General features: G+C 43.1%; 1 protein-coding gene across 1 annotated transcript; it reads left to right on the plus strand.

Annotated features, from left to right (window-relative positions):
* The first annotated feature begins 7,117 nt into the window (after positions 1 to 7,117).
* Positions 7,118 to 9,429, plus strand: CARTPT (CART prepropeptide). Its single transcript, XM_086361056.1, has 3 exons — positions 7,118 to 7,530; positions 7,956 to 8,039; positions 8,889 to 9,429. The coding sequence occupies exons 1-3, from the start codon at positions 7,372 to 7,374 to the stop codon at positions 8,994 to 8,996; spliced, it is 351 nt and encodes a 116-aa protein (XP_086217182.1). The 5' UTR covers positions 7,118 to 7,371; the 3' UTR covers positions 8,997 to 9,429.
* The last annotated feature ends 5,310 nt before the right edge of the window (positions 9,430 to 14,739 follow it).

The raw sequence follows: 14,739 nt of genomic DNA on the forward strand, positions 1-14,739 counted from the left end.
GATGACCTTGCTAAGCCACACCTGCGATCCTGATCCACGGACATGGTGACATAACAAACATGGATTCTTTTAAGCCACTAAGCTTTGGGCTTATAAGCAAATTACTTTGCTTATAAGCGATAGACAACTAATACTGTCTATGAGATATTTTGATGGGTATGGTAGTCTATCTGAACTGATCAGACTGAGCTAAATTATGCTGTAACAATAAACAACCCTCAAAGTTCAGTGGCTCATATCTATAAAAGTTTATTTCCTTAAACACACTACATGTCCGCGGAAGGTTGATTATAGCTGTACTCAACATTTCCCTCCTTCCAAAACCCTCCACAACCCAGGCTGACAGAGCCACTGCATTTTGGAACATTGCTAATCACCATGGAAGAGGAAAATGAGGCTGAGTATACCCTGACTTTTAAAACTTTCCCATGAAAACAACCCAACATACTTCTGCTTAGTGTTTTACTGGCCAAGAGCGAGTCATTAGGCCACGTATGAGTTCACTAGGACCCAAAGTATAATCCTTTCCCGCAGTGGGGCAGTAAATAGTCGTGAACTGAAACACAGTGCATAATATACCATCGGAGGGAGTGGTCGCCACAGACTGCTGTGATAAACAAAGAAGGGAAGTAATGGCTCACATCCTCAGATGAACTGGAGTAGAGGCCCCAGGGCCCAAGAGAGGAAAATACTATTAAAGAGCTATCTTTCTCAGAGAAGGTTGGAAAATTAGGGGAGTACAGGGCACTGAAAAAAAACTGAGAATTTTTAAAAGCATGTCCATAATCTTCATTGTTGTCTGTCTAACATCTTCCTAAAACAGTGAACTCTCCGGCAAGTTCAACTTTTAAGACATGCCCTTCTGGCACAACTCTTCTGATTGGATTGCCTTCCCTAAAGTCCCTAAGCTTCCTTTGTATAGAAATATAAGAACCTGCCTTGTCTATAATCCTGTTCATCTGGATTTTTAAGCAACTATCTTCCAGCAATCATTAACAGGAGAGGAAAACTTTGACATGTTACCTTGGGCAAGCTTACGGTTCTCTGGATTTCAGTCTTCTCAAAGCCCACTCTAATCTCCCCTTCCTGAGTAATAAGCACAATCCCTGTGGACATCCTGCAAGTGATGGGGGAGCTTAAGGAATGATCATTGGCCCATCCATCTCAGAGGCTGCCAGACTGGCTTTAGAGAGGCAGTTTGAGGGGAAAAACAGAAGCCTGATGGTCAATACATCTAGCTTGCAGAGCAGGAGAAGTGGGTCTGACTTAGTTGGTAAGCCAAGCCAACGTGATGAATCTACTTTTCAAAGCAGAGCCAGATTAAACTTCTGTTGATGTACTGTAGAGAAATGTCAGGACCAGAGAACTTCTAAAAAGGAGAGGAGAAACTTGTTGAAGATCTTTCTTCCTATAAAATATACTTTTGCCCTCAGGCCCTGCCTCTTTGGATCATGCTAGATGGTATCCTATTTCTCCTGAGGTTATAGTTTATGTCAAAAGAAGTAGACTTCACTTCGATGAGTTTTGAAGGAGGCAAAGAAGAACAGTGGTTTTAAAAGTGACCTTAGATGCCATCTAAGCCAAACCCCTGTCCAGCACAGGAGTCACATATTCACGTCTCCATGATTTGTAGACTGATGATCAGGGGTCGGTTTTAAACTTCTCGAGAATTTTTTTAGGATTGATCCTATCCCAGTTCTCTTTCCATACTGGACCATGAGAGTGTGAGGGGAAAGTAATGAAGTCCATAAGAAGAGCATGGAGTTGATAGCCTTCTCCCTAGTGACACAGCCAGTTTTGCATCTGGGAAAAAAATTTTCCATTTTGCAACTGAAATACCCTTAGTTGTAGGGAGGTAATGTTGAGAGAGGCCATAGTCTGAACCTTAGAAATCCTATTTCTGAAACTGACTACTGTGAAACAATTTTACCTCCTCTAGCACATTTTTTTCTCCTTACACAAGGGTAAAAATGGTGTTTCTGGTTAGTAAATTGGTAGTACTTTTATGCCGCTTGGATGAACCTATTCTGTAATAGATTGTGTATTGTACGTTATTGGATGGTCATCTTGTTAGTGTCTAAAGGTAATCTTTCATTTCACAGCATTTCCTCTCCTCATCTGTGTATCAGGCACCATGCTACATTCTGAGAACACACAGGTGATTAGATAAATTCTCTGCCCTCAAACATCTTGTCTAGCAATTAAGATGGGTGCTTTAATAAGTATATGTAGAGAACTCCATGGAAACACAGGCAAGGCAAACCTGGTGGTGTGATGGAGCAGTGGATGAGGAAGGCTTCAGGTAGGATATATCTCAAAGCATGAGCTTTTTAGATGTTCAAGGTGTGGTCCACAGGGAAGGACATGGACAGAAGCAGAGGTACAAACATGCAGAGTGTGTGGTAGTCACTAATGCAATCTAGGTACCTGGGAACATCGCACTTCTTATTTTGTGCCTTTTACTTTGTTGGAGCCACGTGACTAGTTTAGGATAGTCAGTGGGAAACAAAAGTGAAATATATCACTTCTGGGCCAAAGCTTTTCATAGCTTGTTCGAGACTGTCCAAAGCTCTTTTGTCCTTCTGGAACACACTGACAACATCAGAAATGATGATCCAGATGATGCCAGTCTGGATCCTTGAGTGACCATGGTGAACATAGCACTCCATCAACTCTTGATGCACATGGACATGAGTGAGAAATATACCTGCTTTTTTCAAGTCACTGAGATTTTGGATTGTTTGTTACTTACTATAGCCTAGTCTATTTCTCTAATTCAGTGCAAAATTAAGAAGTAAATATGGTGTGCCTACAATATACAATACAAGATATCTGATGGACTTATTGGGAATGGAGGAAAATGAGATTGAAAATATGGGCAGGACCAAATTATGAGAAACTTTGTTACTATTGCTGGGAAGTTAACTAGATTCAAATTGCTCCAGTAAGTCAGAGTCTGCTGCTTTAGTGCTAACCCTATACTCCCTGTTGGGAGTTTCTGTGGTGGCTCAGTGGGTAAAGAATCCACCTGCCAATGCAGGGGACATGGGTTTGATCCCTGAGTCAGGAAGATCGCCTGGAGAAGGAAATGGCAACCCACTCCAGTATTCTTGCCTGGGAAATCCCAGGGACAGAGGAGCCTGGCAGGCTATAGTCCCTCGGGTGGCAAAGAGTTGGACATGGCTTAGCAACAGCATGGACATGGCTTAGCAACAGCATGGACATGGACAACAGCAACAACAAACTATCTTTCCTGTAAGCTTAAGAGGTCTGGATCTAGAAGAGCTAGAGGAGAAGCTGGGATGGATGTGGCCCAGGGAGTGTGGACTGGGTGGCACTCCATCTGTTGCATTCCAGGTGTGCTGTGCCAAAGAAGCAGAGAAAAATGGGTTTGTCCTGGGATGAGTATCTCTTCATCAGTGATTCCTTCCTGTATTCTACGTAACTTAAGCTAGACCTTTCAGGTCAGGAAGCTTGTGTTCGTGTTAGCATTTTAAAAATTTGAATTATTTGAGTTCACCCATTCTCCTGCTTCCTGTTCATTGGATCCAAATCTGGAACTGTTTATTGCTGCCTTGGATTTTCTTTTTCTGCTCTACTGTTCCTTTTTAGTCTTGTTTCCCATCACACATTGCCACCTCTCACATTCTCCATGCAGCCTACTCACCAGCAAAGCAGATTGGCCAGTATCCCCCAAGATGTCCTCGCCTCTGTGACTTCATTTACACAGCCCCCTTGCGTCCAAGGCCTCAGAGTGGGATGTTTGTTATCGCTGAAATTCTACCCACCCTCTAGGATCCAGCAGTTCATTTGCCATTTTTTTTTTCATGAAGCTTCCTGTCTTCAGAGGGAATTAATCTCCAACTTTTCTGGGCTTCTCCTTCTCTGTTAGGACCCTGACTTCACTGAGATGTTGTATTAGGGGTATTTGTGGGTATGACCAGACCCAAAGATCAAGGGAAGAACTTTGTCTTGATTATCTTAGCAGTCCTCCTAAGACTTAGCAGTGCTGTGAACATATTGGGCATTCATATTTTTAAAAATTGGAAACCTTGAAATTGGAGGCCTTTTAACTGAAAGCATAATAAAATTAATGGAAAGCTTTGTCTAATTTCCTCTGCTTTATTCCTTTGGAGGCTGTCTGTTAGGCACATCTTCTTCCCTACTACACCTCCCAATTTAGCACCAACACCAAATGTCCTTCTCTGAAAGATTATTTTCTTTCAGATAGTGATAAAGATGTTTAGTCAGAACAGAGTGAACATCAGCTCCTTTGGAAGAAAGGCTATGCACTGAAAGTCAGTAAACAGAAGATGAACATTAGTGGAAAGTAATCTCCCTTCTGGGGGTAGGGAGGGTGGACGGCAGACAATGTAGAGAAGCAAGTGTGCCCCCCAACCCCCCAAGAGATTATAAATGTGTACAAAAAACAACAGAGTAATGTTTAACTTGAGGGAGGGGAGTTACAGCAAACTCAGGTAAAAAAACAATCTTAAATACAAATATTTAAGAATTTAAGGTAGCATGTAAATGATGTATTTTAAGCTTTAGAGGAAAAATAGTCCCAGATAAGATTTTAGCCCATCTTTCTGCAAAGATGGGAATATTCCCTATGTAGTACTTTCTCTCTATCCAGACACAAACAATAGCTTTTCCTTTGTGCCACTCCTTTGGAAAGATAGCTCAAAAGTTCATGCCCTGCTGATATTGGGTTGGTGCCATCCTCTTCATGTAAGAAAGTGCTACATTGGGAATATCCCATCTCTGCAGAAGGATGGGCTAAAATCTTATCTGGGACTATTTTTCCTCTAAAGCTTACAATAGCTTTATCACTGGAAATGGGTTTTGCAATGAGTGTCAATATGTGTCTGTAAGGTATGAATGGCAATATGTGGTGCTACGAAGTTTTATTGTGTAGAATTGCAAGTATGTGTGAAAGGTAGAGCTAGGAGAGGTGTTAGATTAATTTTCAAGTTGTGTTTATCCCAAAGGGAAGTATTTTGATGCTGTTAATATGTGTGCTACTTATTAGGGAAGATACTACTTTTTAAAAATTATCATTTATTTAGCTGCATGAGGTCTTAGTTGCAGCATGTGGGATCTTTTTTAGTTGTGGCATGCAGGATCTTTAGCTGTGGCATGTGAACCCTTAGTTGCCGCACGTGGGATCTAGTTCTCTGACCAAGGATGAAACCCAGGCCCCCTGCCTTGGGTGTGTGGAGTCTTAAGCATTGGACCACCAGGAAAGTCCTGAGATATTACTTCTTGGATTGCTTTCCAGTGTGCATTTGAGTAGCCATTAAATAACTTGATAAATGAAACAGTGTGTTATGTATTAACTAGCCTAATGACACAGATCATCTGCTAGATGATAAATCTTTTGGAGAATAAATTGGTAGATACTTTAGATGGGGTGATTAAGGACATTGAAACTGAGATTTTAATGACAGGGAATAGTCATTTGGGGATGAAGGAAGAACTTTCTAGGCAAGGTAAGTGTAAAGGCCTCAAAGTGGAAATGAGCTTGGCCTGTGAGAAGACCAAAAAGAAGGCTACTGAGGCTGGAGTAGAGGGGTCTGTGCAGAATGGTAGGACATGTGGTTGGAGAAGGGTACAGATCAAGTAGTACTTTGTAAGTCAGGATAAAAATTTAGATTCTGTGCTTCGTGTGAGGGGGCTTTCCAGGTGGCACTAGTGGTAAAGAATCTGCCTGCCAATGCAGGAGACATAAGAGATGCAGGTTTGAACCATGGGTGGGGAAGATGCCCTGGAGAAGGGCATGGTAACCCACTCCAGTATCCCTGCCTGGAGAATCCCATGAACAGAAGAGCCTCATGGGCTCCAGTCCATAGGGTCAAAAAGAGTGGGACACGACTGAAGTGACTTAGCATGCATGCTTAGTATGGAAAGTAATGGGAAGCCATTAGTGTACTTTAAGGGGAAGAACACTCTGCTTGGGGGTGACTTATGGATTAGAGGAAAGCAAGAGAAGGTGGGGTGGCAGCTGGTGGTAAGCACGAAGTAAGTTGGGACAGCTGTCCAGAACTAGGGTGGTAGCAATGGGGCTGGGCAAGAGTGGATAGATTCAGGAGCAGTTAAGAGAAAGTGGGTGTGGTGAAAGAAGAAGCCAGATGGGCAGACAGGTGGGATAAGCCTCTAGGTAAGTGGGAAAACATCTCCTATAGGAATTGCATTTCCATTTATACTGTAGGAACTCCAGTCTCTGAAAAAATTGTCTTCTGCAGTCACTGAGGACCTGGCTCACCATTGACTTTTGATCTTTGAAGATAACTCCATAATTAGGTTATTGCATTTTCCCCACCCTCTTTGCTTTCTCTCTAGTCAGACTTCTTAGATTTCAGGGGTGGGCAGTGGGTAGGAGGGGTTCCAAGGATGGCTGCATTTGACCTGAGGAAAAACTGAGATACTGCCCACAGTCACTTATCTGGTCAGCCTCAAATTTCAAAGGAAAGGCTTGGCGCTAATTGTGCTAAGGGCCGGGGGTTTTATATACCTAATCTATCATTCCATTCTCTTGAAAACATTGTGAGGTACATTTTAAAATTCCACTTTTCCAAAACAAAACAAAAAATGGGGGAGGATCAGATATGTTTTTCATTTTGCCCTAAGTCACACAGTTTGTAAGGGTAGAGCCAGGACTGAAGCCGGAATCTGGCTCCCTACACTCTCCACGTAGCTGCCGAGTTGGGATTAGTCTATTTTCCTTTTCTTCTCATTACCACACAGACTCCATCAAAGAACCCAGTAGGAGGAAGGCCGTGATTTCTCTCTCTCTCTCTCTTTTTTTATGGACTGTATTTGCCTCCCCTCCACCACAGAGTGCCTAGTAAGGTGCTCAGCAAACGTTCGTGCCTGGAGGCAACACAGTCTTCCTGGTGCCGCAAACGGGGCTGGGGTAAGGAGTAAGGCAGTGCTGTGAGGTGGATCCTGCTACTCCCTCGGCTGCTAGGTGGTGGGGAGGGATGCTTCAGTCTGTGCCTCGACTCGAAGGCATTTTCCATTTCCTAGTCCCCTCCCGCTCTCCATCCCTCACCTCTCGCCCCTGGCCTTCAGCTCAGGCCCCTAGGGGAGCGTCCCTTGCCGCGGGGCTGACAGCACTTGGGGGCGCAGGGTCCCGGTTCTCCGAGCTCTTGCCCATCTGTGCGCAGAACCTCGTTCCGGGGCGCCTGGAGCCCGGCGGGCATTGACGTCAAGCGGCGGCGAAGCGCTGCCTACAGACGGTTGACCCGGACCCTCCTCCACACCCCCTTCCTTCCTTCATCGCCCCCTCCTTCTTCCCTGCGCCCCGGCTCAGGCTCGCTATAAAAGGTGGGAGCGCAGGGTGCCCGAGTAGCGCCGAGTTTCAGCACCATGGAGAGCCCCCGCCTGCGCCTGCTGCCCCTCCTGGGTGCCGCCCTGCTGCTGCTGCTACCTTTGCTGGGCGCCTTAGCCCAGGAGGACGCCGAGCTCCAGCCGCGAGCCCTGGACATCTACTCCGCCGTGGAGGATGCCTCCCATGAGAAGGAGCTGGTCGGTACCCCCTCGCCCCGGACTCCCCTGGCTGCCGCGATATTCCTTGCTTTGTACGCGTCTCTCTCTCTCCCTGCCTCCCCACCCCGATTCTTAGATTCAGGGTCCGGGGAGGTGGGCACAAATCCCCGGCTCCCGATGTCACTCGAAGAACGTCTTGAGCCCATGGGCTCCAGATAGTCTGTGGAGCAAATCCCTGATCCCGGCTCCTCAGAGCAACAGGAGTCTCTGCGGCTCCTGGCCCTGCGGTCAGTACGTGGGACAGCGCTCGCTAAGTTTCCACCCCTCGAACGTCCCTCTTTGCGGAGTCCAGGGGAGGAGTGTGTGGTGCCCCGGTTCCTTATAACTAGGGCTGGAAGTGAGCACCTGGGCTGGGCGCACAGCCAAGGCGGCAACTTGGGGATCCGGGGGGCGGTGTGTTGCAGATTGAAGCGCTGCAGGAAGTTCTGAAGAAGCTCAAGAGTAAACGTATTCCAATTTATGAGAAGAAGTATGGCCAAGTCCCCATGGTAAGGCTTTGGGGTCACCCCTCCCCATGCTTTTCTACGAGGAAATGCACCCCCTTGAACCTTCCTTAGACACCAGCTTCTTCCCAGGATGTGGCTATTCATTCAGATAATGGGTTTGCAGAGTTCGTGGGCTCCCCTTTGCTTCCACTGTGTCAACCCTTTTCTCTTGGTCTCTAAAGTTAAAGAATAGATTGGCCATTCTGGAACATCAAACAACTGGTACCAGGAATCTGCCCTTGGGTTTCTGTGGAAAGCAGTATTTCCTGAAAATACGCTTTTTTTTTTTTTTAAACCTCCCAAAGAATTCTCTGAGTGGAAGAGTCCTTGAATCTAGTCAGTTCTTGTTCCTCTAATTTACTTCCTGCCTTCTGAAGCACTGCCAGTTTTTAAAAACCTAAGTTCAAGTAAAAAATCTTGATTCCTGTCTGTTCACCGTCCTTGAATCACACACACACACACACACACACACATTTTAATCTTTTTTTCTTGGGATGAGAAGGTGGACACAGGGAGCAAGGATTGCAAGGTCTATTGTTTATTTCTTAGATGAAAAGGTTTGGTTGACTTTTTTTTTGATGAGCAATTGGAGGACCCAGGAAAGGTACCCTGAAAAAGGTAGAACACAGTAGGAGCAGTTTAATAATTTAAATTTCTTACTTTTTATGTTCTCTCTCTCAAATAACAAGCCCAAGGCTCTCCTTGTTTCAAGCCTGACTATACTTAGACCCACGGTGGTGTGGTAGGGTTCATCTGTCCCTCCCCAGAGGCAGACTCTGTTGATGGGGCGACGCGCCTGTTGGGAGCACAGGTGTGCTTGTGCGGCATGACTATACATTGTGTTGTTTGCAGTGTGACGCGGGAGAGCAGTGCGCCGTGCGGAAAGGAGCTAGGATTGGGAAGCTGTGTGACTGTCCCCGAGGAACCTCCTGCAATTCCTTCCTCCTGAAGTGCTTATGAGGCACCCACGCTTCTCCATAAGCCCCCTCCCCACTTTCCCCAGGGGACCACACCTTCATCCCTGGAGTCTGGCTTTAGCAACAAAGTTTGCATTTCCCTCTAAGGAAAAGGGGGCTGTCTTCCTGCTGTTTCCAAATAAAAAGAACACATTAGATGTTACTGTGTGAAGGGTAATGCCTTGTATGGTGTGGCTCTGTGTACAAAGTATTCTATTCTTATTTTCTCTGTCTGACAAACTTTTAAAAGTGAATATTTAAGCAAAGAGGAAGAACTTCACTTTGAAAATTGTATTTTTGTAGGTGGCATGACAGGATGAAAATTAGATCAGGTAAAATCTTGACAGATGACATCACAACCTGGAAAATAAATCACCCAAGCATCACAAATTGAAGCATGTACAAATTATACATAATAAAGTGTTTTTCATAATTGCTCATAGTGCATTGTTGTTTCTGCATAAATAATTTAGATAGGAATGGTGGGATTAATCATGCTGTTGTTTTCAAAGAAAAATGTTTTTAAAATAGAGGTCCACTGGGAAAACAGCACCAGGACTCCGAGGAGCTTTCATCATTAATTAGGAGTTTGCTGCACAAACTTTGGTATATTATTTTCCTTTGATTGCAGTGGTGTGTGAAGTATGTGTGTTTGTGTGTATGGATGTGTGTGTGGGTGCTGTGTGTGTGTGTGTGAGAAGAGAGAGAGAGAGATGAAATGAAGATGATTGGAGTTGAGTTGATACATTTTGTTTATTAAAACCTTCAGTAGAACCCTTAAACAGGGAGAACAATAGAGAAATTATTTCAGCCTTTAGTCACATTAAGAGCAATTTGAAAAATTAAGAATTTTGTTTTGACAGTTCCTTTATTAGAAGTTATGCATTGGTTAAAAAAGTAGACTCTTTGGGGGTTGTTTTATGTCCAGAGGAAGGTAAATAGCCATTTTAGCAGCTCTAAGAGTGTGAAACCCAATAATTACCACTGTTTGATACACAATCTTGGAAATATTCTCAATTCAAAGGGGAAAATGATCATTTCAGTAAACAGTTTCTAAGGGAACAAATGAAAATCGATGAGGGCAGGTTCAACTCGAGAAATACAAAAATCTTAAAAGTAAAGTTTAGGAGCCATTAAATGTTTCCGAGTGCTTACCTGAGGTCACATTTCTGGGACTGTAAATCAAACTACATAATATTCAGGAAGAAGCATCTTGAGTGGCTTTTTCCTAATGCAAACTCAGGAGGCCCCTGCATAAAAATATAATTTAAAAATAAGGTCCCTCCACTGATTCTTAGGGATCTAGAATATGGTGTGTAAAATATTGCCATACACAATTGCCCTTTAGTCTTATTGCCCTTTGCTCTTATTATTACTGTTAGCATGACTGGTCCTCTTAATTATCTTGCAAGATACTATTATCACTTTTTTTTTTTCCCCAGAGGAGGGAGCAGACACCAAGACAGAAGACAGGACTAGCTCAATCAATCCTAAATCATGATTTCAGCTCTAATTTCTCAAAAGGTTTGTCTTTTCTCTCTGTGTCACCCCAGGCAATTGAGCAGGCTGTATGGACTCTCAAATTCCCCAGAAAACACTTCTTTCTTTAATAGAAATTAGATCAATGTATTTTAGGGGAGTCACATTTCCATTTGAATACCAGGCTTAGTAGTGATTGAAATGTGTTGCATTTTAATTTTTAAAAACTGAAAAGAGTGATTAAGTAATTTCTAGTCCACTGCTTTTCCAGAAAGCAGTTCAATTGAAATTCTAATCTTCTTCTTGAGTACCTTAACTTTTCCTATTCATGTCAGTCCTAAGTAAGTGAGGTGAGGAAACTGTTTTAATCATTGGTTACTGCATAGACAAGACCCTCAGGGATAACTCTTAGAACTGCTTCCTATTTTACCCTGCAGTATTTCTCCCCAAAGCAAGAAGTGTTGGAAGAATTTGCAGTTCAAAAAAAGAATAAAAATATTTTAAGAATATTGTTCCAAACCCCTTTAATTTGTACCCCTCACCATTACCCCTACTATATCATCCCTCCTTTCTTATTTCATACAACTAAAGGGTGTGGACTTATGGGAGACTGATGACGGAGAATCTGTGGGCTGGATATGAAACGACTTTTTCTGAAAATTTTTTGGAGGGGCCCAGATTTTAAGTTCACAGTGCTAATAACATTTTACATTGGTGATGGCAACACTTAAGTGGCTTGTTAGAAGTAACTTTGCCTTCTCATTTTATCAGTATAAGAGCGCCTCTTCAAGTAGAATGTTTAAATATGTTTAATGATTGAAGGTCCCTGTGGAGAGGACAAGAATGTTAAAGATCAAGAAAGTTGAAATGATCAAAGTTGTTGCCCATATGGAAGCTTCCCTAGAGACTTTTGTGTGTGAATAGTGGGTGCTTGTTTAGTTGTGTCGAACTCTCTGTGACTCCATGGACTGTAGCCCACCAGTCTCCTCTGTCCATGGGATTTCCCAGGCAAGAATACTGGAGTGGGTCACCATTTCCTCCTTCTGAGATTGGCTGAAAGATCGAGGGTCTGGGAATTGACAAGCTCCTCCACATGAAGATCTGAGGAGTAATAAAGTGTAGGAATGGAGCAGTGGTTCTCACAGGAGCCTGGGATGACATGTGAAGATTGATGGATGACTTTTCTCAGTTGCGCACAACCATTCCTCTTCCTGTGATGATTACTGATATTATACCCCTTACCCTGTGCCAGAATCTGGAGAGCTCTGAGGGACCCAGATTCTATTTGTGTACCAATACCCTCTCCCAATCCAGAAAATGGCACATCTGACTCTAGGTATTGGCATAGATTCTTTGCTTGATCCACTTTAGTTGGGCTCCTGAACCTTGTCCTAGACCCATCTGTGTACTTCCTTGCAAAATATAATATTACCGAGAGCCCTGCTAAGTCAGTTTATCAAAAAAAAAAAACCCCACCTTGGACATCTGATCACTCTCCAAATATGATCAGGTTCCTTACCCTCACCATCCTCTAGGTGATGTCTGATCACCCTGGCCCCTCCTTCACTAAAGAGCTTGTTAGGTCAGTTTAGCCAGAGTCTCCCCTTTTACCTCTTAGTAACTTTCCATTCATGGACCTCCCACCTGTTCCTTGGCCATAAGTTACTACTTGTTCATTTGGACTTGCGCCCCCTTTTGTACCTAAGTCTCTTTTCCCTTATTGCAATAGTCCTGAATAAAATTCATTTTTATGGCTTTAACAACTGTCCAGCTATAGCTTTTTTTTTTTTTTTTTGACAGTTTGAAATGTAGTTAGGGAAGGGGGTTTAGGATTGTTTAGTTTAAATAAGAACCTCAGGTGGTTCTGCGAAGCTTCCTCTTCCAGAACCACTATAACGCTGAGCTAATTTTTAATATAATTCATTCATTCCACACTTTTTCAAGTATTTCCATATGTTAGGTACTGAAAACATAATGGTAAGTAAGATAGATATAATTCCTGTTCTCATAGAGTTTATAGTCTAGTGATTGACAGTCTAGTGGTAAGAAAAATTAATAACAAAAATTATAAGCCATGAGAAATTCTATGAAGGACATGGTGATATCAAATGAGCAGTCAGGAAAGGTGATAATTGAGCTGGGAGTTGACGGATAAGGAGCCAGTCATGTCAAAGACAGAGTGGAAGGAGAAGAAATGACAAAGGGCTTCAGGCAGAGGTTATGCCATATTCAAAGGCAGGATAGATGTCGACGTGCTTGAGGAACTGAAAGAAGAGCCAGGACTCTTAGCAGATGAATGCCAGATGAGGAGAGGCACAAGGGCTACCCCTGTGGATAGTTCTTTGGGTTCCCTTGGGTGTACACAGTTGCCTTGATCAGATGCCAGGTGATATTAACGAACATTCATAGGTCACAGATATCTCACGGGAAAGTGGGACTGAGAGTAAGGAGGGGGTTGTCCTGGCATCAACTTTCAGTTTTCTTTGTCTCAGTGATGGATGAATAGAATTCTGCTACATGCTAAGTCGCTTCAGTCGTGTCCGACTCTGTGTGACCCTGTGGACAGCAGCCCACCAGGCTCCTCTGTCCGCAGGATTCTCCAGGCAAGAACACTGGAGTGGGTTGCCATTTCCTTCTCCAGAATAGGATTCTCTTACCTGGCTAATGTGTCTACAGTTTGTTTTCTTTACCTTCCTAAGCATATGTGCGCTCTTCACGGTATCTAGCCTTGAGAATCTGTCAGCAAAATTATTTTGACTTGAAAATAATTTGTGTGGATATTTCTAGCTGGTGTTTCTAGCACTATTGAGAGGAAGAATCAGCAGAAAGGAAGAGGTTAAAAATTTAGAAGAAAGGAGAGATAATTGATGAAGCAAGCTCTTGGTCAGGGATGAGGGGATAGGATTCAGAGCCAAGAAAAAGATTAGTTTGTAGGAAGAGTGGTAAGGTGGGAGAATATGGTGTGGACAGATACAGGTGACTTTGTAGGTGTGATGGCAAGAAGTTGGGGTGGTTATTTTATGGCTTCTGTTTTCCAAGGGAAGTAGGATGTAAAGTCTTCTGCTAGGAGAAGATGAAGCAAGTTGTCTGTTCAGTAATTATATGTACACAATATAGAAATTGATAATAGCCAGGTCTCTGCCATAATGTAAGAGATTCACCGTATGACATGATACGTCAAATGCTAGACAGAGAAAAATGAATTTAGAAGACACAAGTGGTATTCGAATATTCTTTGAAGAATGTATATTTCAAAGGTGACTATTGGAAAAGCTTATTTCAGGCATGGGAAATAGTGTGAATGAAGTACATCGGGAAAAGGGGATGCAGTAAGAAATAACTTGAATGCTGAGTCCATGTGATGTCCACATGGTGTAAACTGGTAAGGAGGAGACAAGGGGGCTCAGGCTGTGGGTAAGGGCCCAGGGCTTTATTCCTGGTAGCAGAATGACATGATTAGGGCTGTGTTTTAGGAAGCTCTCTGATTGCACATTAAGAGAGGGACCAGAGAGGGAGACACGAGCACAGAAAGGGCAGGCAGGAGGCTATCACAGAATTCTAGGAAAGAAGTGATAAGGGCTTGGGTAGATAAGAGCGGTAAGAATGGACAGGAGTGACAAAAAAGACATCATTCAGGGGAAAGTCCAAAGCAGTAGTTTCCCCAATGGGAAACTAATGTTTTTTTTCATAATGGTGTTTTCTCTTGTAGTAAAATAGTGTGGAGGTGGGGGTGCCAAAGCTAGATATATCCGATTTTTAATTGTTATAATTCAAAGTTTAGCATACTTGCATTTAAAAAGTCAGGTTTATTTAGGTATAATTTGTATGTAATAAAATTCATCCTTTTGAAATGTACATTCCCTATGTTTTCAATGTTCATTTTTAAATGTTTTAATTTTTATTTTTGGCTACACCACACAGCATGTGGGATCTTATTTCCCCAAGCAGAAATCAAACCCATGGCCCTTATACTGAAAGCGTGGCATCTTAACCACTTGACTGTCAGAAAAGTCCCCAATTTCAGTGTTAAAATGTTCTTTCTTTAATGATTGTGAAAATAAATGGTGGTTGTTTTCCTAATGCTTCCGTTAACAAAACAGAATTTGGCATCTCTATTTTCAAATGCCAGAATTTGGGAAGAAATTTGACTGGTCTAGAAAATCTGGAAATCTGGAAGCCATTGAACTCATGGAGGCTTATAAAATGAGGAGTCTGAAAAGCTGGGAGGATGGTAGATGCCAGAGAAAGGAAACACAGAGAGAGACGCT

This window comes from Bos grunniens, chromosome 20, assembly GCF_055505025.1.
Source record: "Bos grunniens cultivar Pamir isolate PY7600 chromosome 20, Bosgru_T2T1.0, whole genome shotgun sequence".
NCBI classification, from domain to species: domain Eukaryota; kingdom Metazoa; phylum Chordata; class Mammalia; order Artiodactyla; family Bovidae; genus Bos; species Bos grunniens.